Here is a 14695-nt window from a genome sequence, read left to right as displayed (position 1 = left end):
TGTGCTCCTTAATCACGAAGCAGCATGCTTTCTTCAGGCCAGTTAGCATTTGCCTTGTAATTTTCCTCCCACCCCCTGCAGCCTCGGAAATACGCAAGGCAACACCTCAACCTCTCACACTAGGAGAGGGCTTTTACTTTCAAAGAAACTTTTATCGCTAGACTAACTCCTTAATCATCTGGCATTCTCAAGGAGTTACGTGCACTTGCAATAGCTGAGTTTACAGCTAACTTTGAAACTTTTCCAGCTTTTAACAGACCTCCTGTTTTAGAGGGCAAGACCCAAATGTATGTCACTCTTCCTTGCTTCCTTGCACAGAGAACACTGAACAGAATATACCGCTCCTCAGGGTGACACGCTATCGATGACCCACTAGCTTTGTACTTTTCTACAGTAACGTACTCAGGAACACGGCGCCTCTTCGCCCCTTCACTTAAAAGCTCCGAATGGGCCTGACCTGTGGTGGAACAGTGGATAAAGCGTCTAACTGGAAATGCAGAGGTTGCCGGTTCGAATCCCTGGGCTTGCCTGGTCAAGGCACATATGGGAGTTGATGCTTCCAGCTCCTCCCCCCCTTTTCTCTCTCTGTCTCTCTCTCCTCTCTCTCTCTCATCTCTAAAATGAATAAATAAAATAAAAATTAAAAAAAAAAAAAGCTCCGAATGGCCTTCAGGGCCACAGCCTGCCTGTTTCTAACTCTAGTGGAAGCGTACCGCTGACCTGTGCCTGCAGAGATACAGAACTGACGGTACTTGCCGATTCCAATGTCATAGAGGCCGGGACAAGACTGCCAGGCTTGTAAGAATTATGCATAAAGCCAGAGCTAATTGGTCCTAAGCAGAAAGGGTGAGGGTGATCAGATATGGGAAGGACTGTGTCTCGAAGGGATTCTGAGCAAGGAAACATTGATAGAGCAGGGAGTTCATCCGCTGGGGCTGGAGAGTGCTGTCCCTCGTCCCCACGTGCTCCCTCACTCCTTTACGTCTGGATCCGCCCCTTTCTTCCTCCAGAGTGGAGGCCAGCCCGCCCAGTCCCTCTGGAATAAGCCACTGGGCAATGGACATGAGCCCAGTGTAAGGTGCTGGTTTCAATCTCCCTGGAAGGCAGAGGGACATTTGCCCAGATACTGTCCCTTCAGATACTGAGACTCCGGAAGCTGAGCACCTCTCCAGTTGGGCCTGAGCAACTCCCTGGGACAGACTGGATTCCTAACAGCAGTTTAACATTCCACAAAAACCTGTTCGCTGGAAGTGTGTTCTGACAGAGGGCTCTACAGGCTCCGAAAAGTGTTTGCCTTTCATTCCTTTATGGGCAAGGCTTATCTCGGAGACAAGGCAGTGGGCTCCTTGTAGGGACTGGTACAATGCCCCTAAACTCACCTCACCCACACATCCTAGTACAGCTCCAAGCCAAATGCGGGCCTCTGTAGCCAGGCAAATAATGGTTGGTGAATTTTCTGAAAGATCAAGCAGCATTTGTTCATTCATTTGATATTCATCAAATATTCACCAAATATCTACTGAGGGGCTTACAGTGTGCCAGGAACTGCAAAGGCACTGGGGTAGGGTGGGGTGGGGGGGACGTTTGATGGTGAACCAGCTTGGTGAGGTCCCTTTCCTTAGGGAACTCCAGTCCTGGCTGGATAGGGAGGAGTAAAGAATAAATGTGTAAACAAAGGTTATCACAGGCTGGGATCTGAGTTTTGCATTTAACAAGGCTTCAGGGAAAGCCTTGGTCAAGGATGAACCTGGCACACAGTGGACCCTGAATAAGTGGATATTCTCTCCCCATACAACCCCCCCCCCCCCCAAGCAAATCCTCTTCTGCAGCCTTATCTCAGCTGGAGGGATGCACTCTGAGCTCCTTGCACTGGTCCATTCATCTCCACTGAGGAAACCCTCCCCTACTGAGGCCAAGTACAGATGCCTCCTCCCTGTCACCCATTACCCCTATTCCAGTCCTTTCTACATGCTCAGCCAGATACACCACACTGCAGTAATTCACACCATGTGTTCTGAAGCCAGGCAGACCAAGGTTCAAATCCCAGCCTTCTTACTTGCTATCTTCCTGAGTGATTTGGGGCAAGTCCCTGAAATGATCATAGTCTTGGTTTTCGTGTTCGTCATAGGACCAACCTTACCAGGTAGCTGAAGATTAAACAAGATGATGTACCTGAAGGTGCTAGCTTAGTACCTGGCGCATACCAAGTGGTCACTAAAGGCTAGCTCTGTTCGATGACTACCGTTATTAATAACAATACTAATGGAAACCTTTGCTGACCCCTCACTGCCTGCCAAGTCCAAGGTCGTCACCAGGCTAATCAAAGTTCTCTCCCTTTAGCTAGTCTCCCCTGCTTTGCTTCGGGGGGCTGGAAGGCAGGCATAAACTCATCAGCGTGACAGACTATAGAGTGAGGACAGGGCACACAAAGACTCCTTAACAAATTCTGGGATCATAGAGCAAAAAGGGGCCACTTTTGAGGACAATTCGGAGAGGTGGCACTTGAGCTGTCCTCGAAGGATACAGCAGGAGGTGGGGAGCAGGAAAGGAAGTCTCGTGGTAGGGGCCTTCGTGGTGGCCTGGTCAGGAAAGGAACTGCACAGCAGCACCAGCTCCATAAACTCTGGAGCTGGCCTCAGCTGACTCAACTGTAAAATGGGGACAACAGCAGCGGGGACTACTTCATGGGGTTCCTCTGAGAGTAAGTGTGATTGCACCTGGGACTAATTTAGCACAGGGCCTGAAAGAGGAACTGCTTGCAAGGGTTAGCAGTTGTTAGCTGTTCTCATCACCATACTAGTTAAAGGATACTGTTGAAGATGAAGCCAGGCTGGGAACACCTAACACCAGGGTCCATGTTAAGAATACTGTGTTGGCCCTGGCCGGTTGGCTCAGTGGTAGAGCGTCAGCCTGGCGTGCGGGGGACCCGGGTTCAATTCCCGGCCAGGGCACATAGGAGAAGCGCCCATTTGCTTCTCCACCCCCCCCCCTTCCTCTCTGTCTCTCTCTTCCCCTCTCGCAGCCAAGGCTCCATTGGAGCAAAGATGGCCCGGGCGCTGGGGATGGCTCCTTGGCCTCTGCCCCAGGAGCTAGAGTGGCTCTGGTCGCAGCAGAGCGACGCCCCAGAGGGGCAGAGCATCGCCCCCTGGTGGGCGTGCCGGGTGGATCCCGGTCGGGCGCATGCGGGAGTCTGTCTGACTGTCTCTCCCCGTTTCCAGCTTCAGAAAAAGGAAAAAAAAAAAAAAAAAGAATACTGTGTTAGAGGTTGCTGGGTTCGATCCCCAGTCAGGGCACATACAGGAGCAGACCGATGCTCCTCTTTCTCTCTCTAAAATCAATAAAATAAACATTTAAAAGAATACTGTATTGCTCTGCTCCTGCAGCAGTGGCTACAGTGTTGCGTGGCCACAACAGTATTTGATGAATAGTTGGATAGATAGGCATTTGAGGCCTTGGATGCCATATCCAGGAGTCTGCTCTGAAGGTGGTGCAGGCTGGGCCTGCAGATGTTTCGACCAGGGGTTCTGTGGCCTGGGATCACTAGAAGCCTGAAGGCCGGCTCATCCTTGGTGCCAAGGAGCCAGTCCTGGGTACCACACTTCCCTGCGAGGAGCCTGAGACCAGAAATGAAGGCTCAAGCAGCCACACTGCCAAGGCTGTTTGCCATGGCAACATCAGGGAGCGCCTCGTGGGCCGGCTGCTGCAGCTGCTCAGGGCCCGGTTTCTACCATCTCCTCACTCTCCCTCTGCTACGTGACTATGTTCTGCCAGGCAAGCACAAGGGGAAAACACGGCTGCAGAGCTGCTGGGAACATCCGTCTCAGCCAAGCAGGGCCGCCCGGCTGAGCTCCCAGACAGTGGGTCCCAGACAGGTGAGTCTCTGCCACAGACTGGCCAAGCAGATAGCAGATAGGGGTCCTGTCATGCCTCGGCTGGCTGAGCTGAAGGCATCCCCTGGTCTGCTCCCAGTCTGCTTCCTCACTTCAAGGTAAGGGCACTGAGCAAGATGGTCTCAAAAGCACCCTGAACTCCCTGAATGCTCAAATTTACATTAGTGTATTCCATCATCGTCACGGTCATCATCATAGTGGCGACCACTTACTGAGCGCTTACTATGTGTCCAGCAATGCTGCAGACATTATTTACTCTCTGTAGTTACAAGAATATATTATTATCATCTCCGATTTTCATGAGGCAACTGGGGTCAGAGCAGACACTTACTTGCTCAAGGTCACACAGCTAGTAAGTGGTAGACTCCGCATTTAAACCCTTGGCAGTTAAACTCCAAAGTCCAGAGCTCTCAACCACTATCCAATATTTTTCTCCCCTCTTGAAGTGATATCCTCAAAGTCAGTATTGTAACACTTGGGAAGGCTGGATGATTCCTCATCAATTCCCCCAGAAGTTTAGGTAGAAGAACATTATACTCTGAAAGACAAACCACAGGGCCCAGATAGAACCAAGGACCTACAGATCGGATTGCATTGTATTTGACTATTTTTTAATACTAACAATGACTCCTATGGACTAAGCATTTGTAAACACTTTACAGGTATCAATTAGTCTTCACTAACACCCTTTAAAAGTATGTGCTATTTTTAGTCCCATTACCTGGATGAAAACACTGAGACACAAAGAAATCTTATGCCAAGACCACAGAGTTCAATCCTGGGATGCAAAGCCCTCAGCTACCTAAATGATTACAGGAAATGTTTGTTTTCTTACCTAAAAGACTGAGCAGGAATTACAGCCTTTGGGGATAATTAATCAAAGGCTTTGTGCGTGCCATTTGTAAAAGTCACTCTGGCCTCCTACTCTAGACCTGGCAGCAACTCAGTTCCTGCCCTAAGGAAAGGGCAGGGTGGGAGTCCAGCTGCCACTGGGAGCCTATGGATCCTGTCCCTAGTGCAGCAGTGTGACCACAGGCCAGGCCCCTCCTCTCAGCTCTCTGAGCCCAGGGCGCTGACCATGCAGCCCTGTCTCCCTCATTGGGTTGTCCTGAGCACCTGATGAGAAAGAAAACCCAAGGTCAAATGCAAGGGGAGTAGGTGAGGCCTTGAGGGTTTAGGAACAGTGAGAGCAGAAAGAAAACGCAGCCCGTCCAGGGCTGGTGGGTGGACTATCGCCACCAAGCCCAGTTACTCCGTCTTTCCAAAGACTATTCACTTGATCTCTCCCCTAGAGCCAAGTCACCCCCCACATCCTGCCGCCCTCCCCCCCCCCCAAACACACACTGACTAGGGAAAAAGCACTGACTAGGGAGTCAGGAGCCTGGGCTCCTCTAGCTGGGTGGCTTCCCCTTCCGTGCCTCAGTGCCCCTTTTCAGGAAAAGGCCGCAGTAGACCGGATGCTCCCTAAGGGCCCTCCAAACCCTGGCGGAAGAGGGAGCTGCTCAGGAGCCAAGGTCCAAATCCCAGGTTGCACGCTCATCACTGCAAGACCCTGAGTGACTTACCTCTGTGCCTCAATTTCATCACTTACAAAATGGGGAAAAAAAGAACCAACCTCACAGTTATTGGGAAAAACCCATGTGATGGTACTCAGACACACACTGCAAAAGCCACCAATTACACGACGTAGTACTTGAGTGCGTGGATAAGAGTTGCCACAGGTCACAAACACCTGAAGCAGGGGACGGGGCCCCAGGGACGCACTATACCAGGCATGGCCAACATACGGCCCGCGTAATGAGTTTATGCAGCCCACGATTAAATTTTTAATATTCTCCGCACGACGCACTGTGGAAATGTAATAAGTAGTACTTTTAAGTCGTTATACATAAACTACGATATCTAACCATTGTACAACAATGAAAGTTAAAATCTCAGCTACTCAGAAGCAGAAGTGTCTTTGATTATTAGAAATCGAGATATTTAAGAAGATAGTGATACGCGCAAAAGAATTCTGCGTGTGACTAATCTAGGGTTAACTTCCAATAATTGGTCAAATAGATTCGCAATACTTCTTTACTTTTTTTAAAAAAAATGCCATTATAAAGATTTACAACTTTTGTACTCATCTGTGCAATTTTTATAAGCAACTGAATAATGGAAAATATGAAAATTTAAAAAAATTGCCAAGGAATATTTAGTAATCTTCAGCTCAACTTATATTTGTGAACAAACTTTTTCTTTAATGAATCTAAATAAATGTACAAGATCAAAATTGAATGATTTACATTTGGAGGCTGTGTTAAGAATAGCTACTACAAGTATACAGTCAGATATTAAAAAAATAATAGGCGATGCAAAGCGCCTCAACATGTCATATTAGTTTTTTTCTTAATTTGTTGTACTAAATTACTTACATTTATTCATAAACAAATTACATAATAAAATTTTGTTTACTTAAGCGAATCATTTTTGTATTTAACATTTTTTAATTTTAATATTTCATCCAGCCCGTGAAAAAAGTTTTCTTCCTAATCTGGCCCAGGTGCAAAAACTGTTGGCCACGCCTGCACTATACCATTTCCACCACTGGCTCCTTCTGTATAAGTTTGATGTTTTCATAGTAAAATGTTTAAAATACAAAGTTCTTTACAGAGAACCTGAAACCTAGTCACATAAAACATTCTTCGGATCTGCCCTGGTGGAATGGCTTGTTAGAGCATCATCCCAATGCACAGAAGTTGCTGGTTCGATTTCCTGTCAGAGCACATACAGGAACAGACTGATGTTTCTCTCTTTCTTTTTCTCTCAAACAAACAAATAAATAAATAAATTCTTCTGCTCAAAAACTCATCTACTTAATGGGTAACCGCGATGCTAGGATAAAAATATTACTTCTTGCCCTCCAAGAGCTGTCAGCCTAGTCGTAGGGTAAGGGAATACAGGCACCTCAAGATAATAAGTGGCACCCTCCACGTCAGTGGCAGATGCAGAAGGACAGTTACTTAAAAATTAAAAGGCTTTCCAGAGAGGGCAGGTGTGAGCAGGGGCTTAAAGTGCCAGTAGGCGATGAATATATTATAATGATGAGAATGGAGGTATGGGGAAGCTATGCCGGGTCACTCCACAAGCATTGATTAGTCTGCCCTTCTCAGAACTCCTGGACTGAGGGTACAAGAGGAGAAGCTGTGTCAGCCCTGAAGAGGTTCGTGGTCCAGCACAGTTGCTCACTCAGTGAGGATTCTGAATGACGGCTGTGCTTCAGGCACTTGTCTATTCACTGTGGGGGAAAAGTACTGAATGAAACAAACAGAAATCCACACCCTTGTAGAGCTTAACAATCTGGAGTGATTTCCTGAGTAACGCTTGATGTGGTCTGTCTAAAAGGAGACGTTAACTATTATTTGGTGCTTATTATATGCCAGGCATTGTGTTAAGTGCTTTAGATCCATTTTGTCATTTGATTTTCATTGACTCTCTGCAACAACCTTATATAAGGGAATGAATCTTTATCTCTACAGGTGAGGAAAGGGAAGCTCAGAGAGGTTATGTGACCCACCCAAGGTCTCACAGCCAACAAACTGAAGAACCAGGACTCAAACCCAAGAAGGCTGACTTCAAAGTGAGTGCCTGCTGCCACACAGGGGACACACCTGTGCCCGGAGGTGAGCAAGAAGGCTTCACCAAGACAGTGGCTTGGGAGCTGGGTCTTGCAGGGTGACAGAAATGGAGACAGTGGACACAGAAAAGGAGAGCATGAGGTTGAGCTTTCAGGAAGAAAGTTCATAATCCTGGGGGACCAGGATTCCAAAGGTAAAGCAGACAACTGAGGATAAAGTTGGGTCCTAACTCTCCAACCTCATGTACCTGAAAGGCCCTTGAACATCAGGATTAACTTAAAAGCTTTAATTTAATGTAAAAGCACTGTGGAGCCACGGGTGATGTGTGAGGAAGGGAGTGGCATCAGACAGGCACTCTAAGAGGACTGATCTGCCAGCAGGGCCAAGGACAAGTAGAAGAGGGCTAAGTCTAGTGTGGCCAGGACCTGTTGGGTACTCATTGCAGGAACCTATAGTCATTATGAATGGGCAAGGACCTAGACCAAAGAGAGGGAGGAACAGGAAGCTCAAGCCAATCCATTGATTTTACACCAACTGAGTGTCCACAGGGTGGATGTGAGGGGCTAGGGAGGAGGAGAGACAGTAAACAACTCCTCTCATTCTCTTCCAAATGGCTTTATTCGGGTTCCCTTCACCTTCACAGATCAAGAACTATGTGTCCTGTTTTTACATAAAAAAAGACTGAATGGATGGGAGTCAGCACTCCCCTAGATCCAGCCATCCTAAAATGCTTCAGAGAGAAGAATGCCAAGTTTTCTGATAGCAGGCAGATGCTCGTGTTACATACCTTCTATTACGTAATGCTCAACCCTGAGAGTTAGGGCCTATTAGCCCCATTTCACAACTTGAGAAACTGAGGCCTAGAGAAGCACAGGGATTTCTGAGTTCTGTCTTCACTCAGCACTGTGCCTCCATTTGCACCAGGTGCTGGAAATACAAAGACAGAAACAGAAAGCTGTGCCCATCTTCACAGAGCTTGGAGTCAAGAAGTCTGGAAACCTCACCTCACTGATCCTGCCTCTTCCACTGACTGGTACAGTACGGTCATCAAGCTATCAATAGATGGTCAGTGAGTTCTCTGCAACTGTACAATCCTCATCAATTAATGGGAATAACACCTACCCTTTGTAGAATCTTTATGAATAAAAAACATAATAATGAACATGAGAAGGTTCGGCAAGGTGCATGGCATCTAGAGGACGCTCAAAAAATATTGACGACGAGGAGGATAACGAAGGAGAAGGAGATAGCTGTTACCTGCAATGCTCATGTTATGGCCTATCTTCCGAGCCCAAACCCCCATCTGCAAGGCTGCTTGTGACTCAAAGCCGCATCCTATTATTCCAGAAAGAGAAGGAAAAGGGTGACTCACGCACATCCTGGCAAGGGGGGACCTTCCGGCTGGCTTGCACCAGCTGGGGAGAGGATGGCCCCAAGGAGAAGGGGAAATATGAGCCCTTGGGGCCCAGGTGCAGGTCCATTGCCTTTTCTGGGTTTCACAGGCATCTCGATCATTAGTACCAGTGAAGGAGCACCAGGCCTCCATGGCCCCTTCTGGACTCAGAAGTTACTCTCTCTGGTTTCACACAGGTGAAGAGGGGACAAAGACACCCAACAAAGGCTGCACTTCAACTTGCTCCCATAGCTGGCTAGAACTTTGACTTGGAAAAGAAACTGGCCCTGTTTTCAGGGTTGTGGAGGCAGCAATATTCTACACCTCACAGGTGAACACTAGGACTCCAACCCATTTTCCCAATTCTCCGTGTGGCGGGGGCCCCTTCTGGCAGCTCAGATCCAGTTTTAGAACAATGATGGAGAGGATACCAATTGAAAAATGGGCCAAGTTTTTACAAACACAGCATTTTATAGAACAGAACCATAAATGGTCCATAATCATATGGAGGAAAGGTTCAGCATCACAAGCGATCAAAAAATGCACATTAAACCAATAAGGGTGACAGAGAATTTATTGAACAGACTAGTAAATATGAAAAACAATGAAAATACCAAGAGTTATCTGGGAATGAAGAAACAGGCATTCCCATAAAATACTGGTAAGCGTGTAAATTAGCACAATCTTTCTAGAAAGCAATCCAGAAATGTGTTTACCAAATGCCTGCATAGTTCCTTTGACAGAGTAATTTCACTTCCAGGAATTTAAATAAAGAAGAGAAGACATATGCAAAGATATTCATTTCAGCACAGCTTACAATAGGAAAAAAAATAAAAAAAACATCTTAAATGACTAAGAATAAAGGACAGATTAAATACATTTTGGTTCAACTGTCAATGAAATACTATATAACCATTAAGATATTATGATATTAAGGAAAGATAGTCACAGTACATTGTTTGGAGGAGAGGAAAAAAGCAAGTTACAGCAGTGTGATTCTAAGTTACAATTAATATATAAAGAGTGACTCCGTTTTTCTACAAAGATATAATCAATGGGAAACAACAGCAAAGGAAAAAGTCTGGAAGTATACATAAAAATGAACAGTGGTTATCTTTGGGTAAGATTACATATTTTCAATTTCTTTCTCTATGCTTGCCAGTACTTTCTAACGATTCTACAATTAAATATTTTCAAATGATAAGAGGTTGGACCAGATGATGTATAAAGTTCCTGCCAACTCTGGTATTTCGGACATCTATGATTGATGTCACAAGTGACCTCAAACAACCCGTATTTAGTGTGGGCGTCTAGTGTGGCCTTTGGAGCCAGAGTCACTGCCCACAGCTGCAGCCCTCTGCATTCCTCTCTCCCCATACTCTCTGCCCAGCTGTCCCCCAGCCAGCCTGAGAGCTTCCCCTGTAATTCACGTGCCTAGCCAAAGACTGAGCAAAGGGTCTCAGCATGCTGACAGGTGCCATGGGGGCCCAAAGAGATGAAAGGCACATCTCTAGCTCTAGAATCTTACTGGGACACAGGAGTCACATACAAAGTGCCTGGTTTATAACACAAACTAAGAAAACCGGAGAGGAAAGAGAAAGAAAGCAAGGCGAGCCAGGCCGGGAAGGCCTCCTAGAAGAGGCCAAGCATGATGCGTGGATGAGGGCATTGCAGGCAAGGGGCACAGCCTGGGCAAAGGTGAAGCCAACCCAAAGTCCTTTGGAATACATGGCCCAAACTGTTCCAAGAAACTTTCACAATCCTTGGGCTGCTGGATCTCTGAACTTCGGCCCGAATTGGTAAAAGTTAAGTCTCCTAAATATTAGTCTTCCTTCTATCTTAAGTCTCGATTAGCCACCAAAGACAACTTAAGTCTTTTTGGATAAAGACAATAAATTACCTTTTTATTCACTTTCTCCACCGCATCCAATGGGAGGAGGGGACATTGAGGGAGGGTCTGGGGGAGGAAAGGGAATTGCAGGAGCCAGACATCTCACATGCAAAAAGTGCTCACCCCCACCACCGGGCCCTTGGCTTCGCTTGCTGACACCACCAGCCCCATTTGACAGATGGACGAAGGGAGGCTCCCAGGGTTAAAATGGCCTGCTCCAGGGTCACCCAGCCAGAGAGTGGGGAAGGCGACTCCACTCAGGCCTTCTGACTCCAAGTCCAGTGCTATTTCGAGGTAACACACAGGACCTGGAGTCAGGAGCCCTGGGTGGCTCTGTCACCCTTTGGCTGCATGGTCCTGTACAAGCCGCTCACCCCTCACAGCCTCTATCCCCAACTGTAAAATGAGGAGGCACGCGATTGCCCGCCCACGTCTTCTTACCACTGGGCTCTCTGAGCCTTCTAGGGGCGGCTGCAAAGCTCTCCCTATCAATTACATTTCCCAAGTTGGGCCGGCAAAGATCACCAGAAGAGCCTCAGCCTGTCACGTGGTTAAATAAAAAAATCAAACGTCCCAGATTAACTTTCACTGCTCTGCTTCTGCTGACACCTGATTACCCAATTTTCTAGTTTCCTTGGATGAATATGCCTACTGGGTAGGGCCCGCTGGGTGACTAACAGGGCAAATAATTAATTATTGGTGAGCCAAAGAACACTGAAGATGGAGTTAAAAACCCGGAGTCGGGTCCAAAATGGCCAGTTCTTGCTCTGGGTTCCTGAACAAGTCTCTCGCTATTTCAGGCCTTCTTCACCCGACAGGCTTGGAAACACTCCCAGACAAGCGCGACGACTGCGAACAGAACTTTCCCAGGGGCAACTCTGTCCTGCCGGCACCCAGTCTCCTACCCCCCGGTTGTCCGCGGGGGAGGGGAGCTGGAGGGGACCGTGGTGGTGCTGGGGCTGGGATCTGCAGTCCGCGCAGACTTGGGCTCTGCGCTCCACGCGTGTGACGGTGCCTGGTGACGACCGCGGGAGCTCCACTGCGGTTTCGTCAGAGGTAAAGGTACGCGCCCGGCGCGCGCGGCGTGTGCACACAAACACCCGCGCGCTCAACCCATTAAGTACACACTCACTCCTGGCTTTGAGAAGCGCGATCACAAGCCACCAGCCCCTTCGGCCCCTGACTGGAACCCACCCGAGCGCGCCCGCCACCGACCACGAGGCCCCGCGGCTCCCTGACGCATGGACGTCTATAAGCGGGCCAGGGGTGATCTTCCCGCGCGTGGCGGGCTTCCTCTCGGCGACACCCCGTCACGCCGCGCCATCCTAGCCGCCAGCCGGTAGTCGCCACCGGGAGTCTGCCCAGAGATGAATGTCTCGGCTGCTGCGTCCCCTCCAAGTCGCGTCTCAAGGCTAGGAGTCAGCTTGCAAGCCTCTCCCCGCCCACCCGGTCCCATGACAGCTGCGGCCGCCCAAAGACAGGCAGATTACAACAAGAAGCAAAGTTTTCCTCTCTGCCCTCCGCCCCCGCCCCCCTCCGCTTTCCCCTTCCCTTCCAGTGTTATGCAAAATAAGCAGGCACCGGCACTCCGACTCCAGGTATCAAACTAGCCTTCTCGAGCCGCGCCCCGTTCCGCCGACGGCCCCTCTCCTCGCCCAGGCGTGTGCCCGCATCTGGGATCTCATTCTCGGCTCCGCCGCATCCCCATTCTCCCGGCTTCCTGCAGCCTGGCGCCGGGAGAAAAAGCCCTAATTGTGGAGCCAAACTTACATGCTTTCAACAGGCATGGGGTTGGGGAAACCAAGGAAAGGGTGGGGGTGGGGGGCGCACGCCTTGTTAAAGCATTTCGGTGGCTGCTTGTCCCAACAACCCCCGCGCCCCGCTTCGGTCTCCAAGTCACCAGCTCCTCGGCGTCTCCGTCCCCCCCCACCCACCCTCGGCACACCAGAGCACCTTCTCCTGTCACGCGCGTGTCGCCGATTGGGCTCCCAGGCGCTGCCAGAACCTGGGACGCCGCCTCGCCTTCCCTTCCCCCAGCATCACTGAGCGCGCACGGGGGCCGCGCGCCGCAGAGGGACCCAGGCGCCCCCAGAGAGTCCTTCCGCCCCCATCCAGCCGAGCTCCCCCCACCGCCTCCGGCGCTCCGCTGGCTAGCGTAATCAGGAAGGTGCTATCCCGCCCGCATGTCCACGTGCCCCTCAAACCCCTATGCCCTTAGCGGGCAACTGGCAAGAAACTCCGCGCTGCAGGCGCGGAAGAGGAGCCACGGGGCCGACGGGCAGTCACGGAGAGACTAGAGACTGGAGGAGCAGGGGACTCCGAGGACGGGGATAGGCGCCTGTGCCGGGGCCACAAGTCCACGTGAAAGTACGGCAGCAAGTGCCGGGAGCCTGAGGGCGCGCCTCCAGCACCCAGAGCTATCCTGAGGGTCCCCCACACCTTGGCGCGGCTCCACCTCCCCAAAGAAACGTGGTACAACCCCCCCACCAGCTGCCGGCGGGGGAGCGAATTCCAAGAGACCAAAGCTAGAGCCTCCCCAGTGGCCGTAGAGCCCACAACGCTCCGGCTTGCGCGGGAGTACATCCAGCTCCCTGCCCCCTTAACAGAGCGTATCGCAGGGTGCATGGAAGGGGGGAGGCTCTGCAGCCCGGAACCCCCCGATTCCCTCGATGCGTCCAGCGCTGCGTCCCAGCCTCCGCGGCTGCGGCGGCAAACCCCAGCAGCTCAGCACCCCTAGCCCCGGGCCCGTGGCCCCAGCTGGCCGTACCTGCGTGTCGGCGAGATAGTTGAGGAAGAAGGAGGAGAGCTCTTCGTCCAGCAGCGCGCCGCAGTCGTTCCCCGCCATCTTCCAGCCGCGGCTGCAGCGTGCGGCGGAATCAGCGCGGAGCCGGCAGGGGGGAGGGAGCGAGCGAGCAAGCAAGGGAGGCGGGAGGAGGGAGCGAGGGAGGCAGAGGGCGGAGCTCAAGCTCTGGCTGCGGCAAGGCCGCTGGCTGCGGGGGCGGGGCCGCGCGGTGCCCGCGCTAGCAGGGGGTCGCGCCCCCACTTTCTTGCGGCACGTCTGGAGCCGCGATCCTCGCAGGCAGCCCCTGGCCGGCAGGACAACGTCTGAAGCCGGGTGACGCTGCCCCAGCCTGCAGCCGGATCCCTGCGCAGCAATGCGGGCAGCCCCCAGCTTTTGCCAGAGCGAATCACGTTGCCTTAGCGCTGGGCGGGTCCATCGAGACAACTGCTTCTGCACTGATGGGGAAACTGAGGCCAGAGAAGGCGGAGAACCGCGTTTGAAGCCCCAGTACGCTTCAGTAGAAGGAAGACAAGGCCTACGTCCACTGCCTCAGAGGCTTGAGTTTCTCCACCAGGGCTGCAAGAAAAGAGAAAGAGAAATACCATAGTTCAAAGGTGGAGAAATCAGGAAAGGCTCCTAGGAAGGGGAGGCATTTTTGTCTTTAACCTGAAAATGCATTGACTCATATTCTGTTAAATTTGGCAATCTCTCTCAAGTCTCCCTGCAAGCTCCTAAACCCCTTAAAACCGAAAAACAAAACAAAATAAACCCAGTAACTTCTCTTATCATCATGGCCCACAATACGTTGAAGTGCCTAGATTCCTGCCAGCCTGGCCCTCTCTGAGTTCTTCAGATGAACCTTCTCACAATGGGCCTCTCTCTACACACCCAGTGTTGTTTCCTGCCCAGCGGCCATTCACCTAGTAACCACATCTCCAGGGCATCCTTCCCCACTGCCTCTCAGACTGTCAACCCATTCCTTCTTCTCCCACCCACACCACATGGGCTCTCTGCAGGCCTTCCTTTAATACACTGGCCCTGGTTGCCACTTTACATTTGTTTCAGTGACAATTTGATTTACATATCTCTCCTTGCTCTACTCCAAGACCCATGAGAGCA

The 14695-nt window shown here is 50.5% G+C and overlaps 1 protein-coding gene across 1 annotated transcript in view; it reads right to left on the bottom strand.

Annotated features, from left to right (window-relative positions):
* The window catches only part of PPARGC1B (PPARG coactivator 1 beta), a 110121-nt gene extending 96222 nt beyond the window's left edge, over positions 1-13899 (bottom strand). The window contains exon 1 of the mRNA XM_066344083.1: positions 13562-13899. Coding sequence (XP_066200180.1) covers positions 13562-13639 — 78 coding nt within the window. The 5' untranslated portion in view covers positions 13640-13899. The remainder of the gene's footprint in view (positions 1-13561) is intronic.
* Positions 13900-14695: the final 796 nt, after the last annotated feature.

The sequence above is a fragment of the Saccopteryx leptura genome, chromosome 6 (genome assembly GCF_036850995.1).
Source record: "Saccopteryx leptura isolate mSacLep1 chromosome 6, mSacLep1_pri_phased_curated, whole genome shotgun sequence".
Taxonomy (NCBI): domain Eukaryota; kingdom Metazoa; phylum Chordata; class Mammalia; order Chiroptera; family Emballonuridae; genus Saccopteryx; species Saccopteryx leptura.
This window is presented reverse-complemented; position numbering and strand designations above follow the sequence as displayed.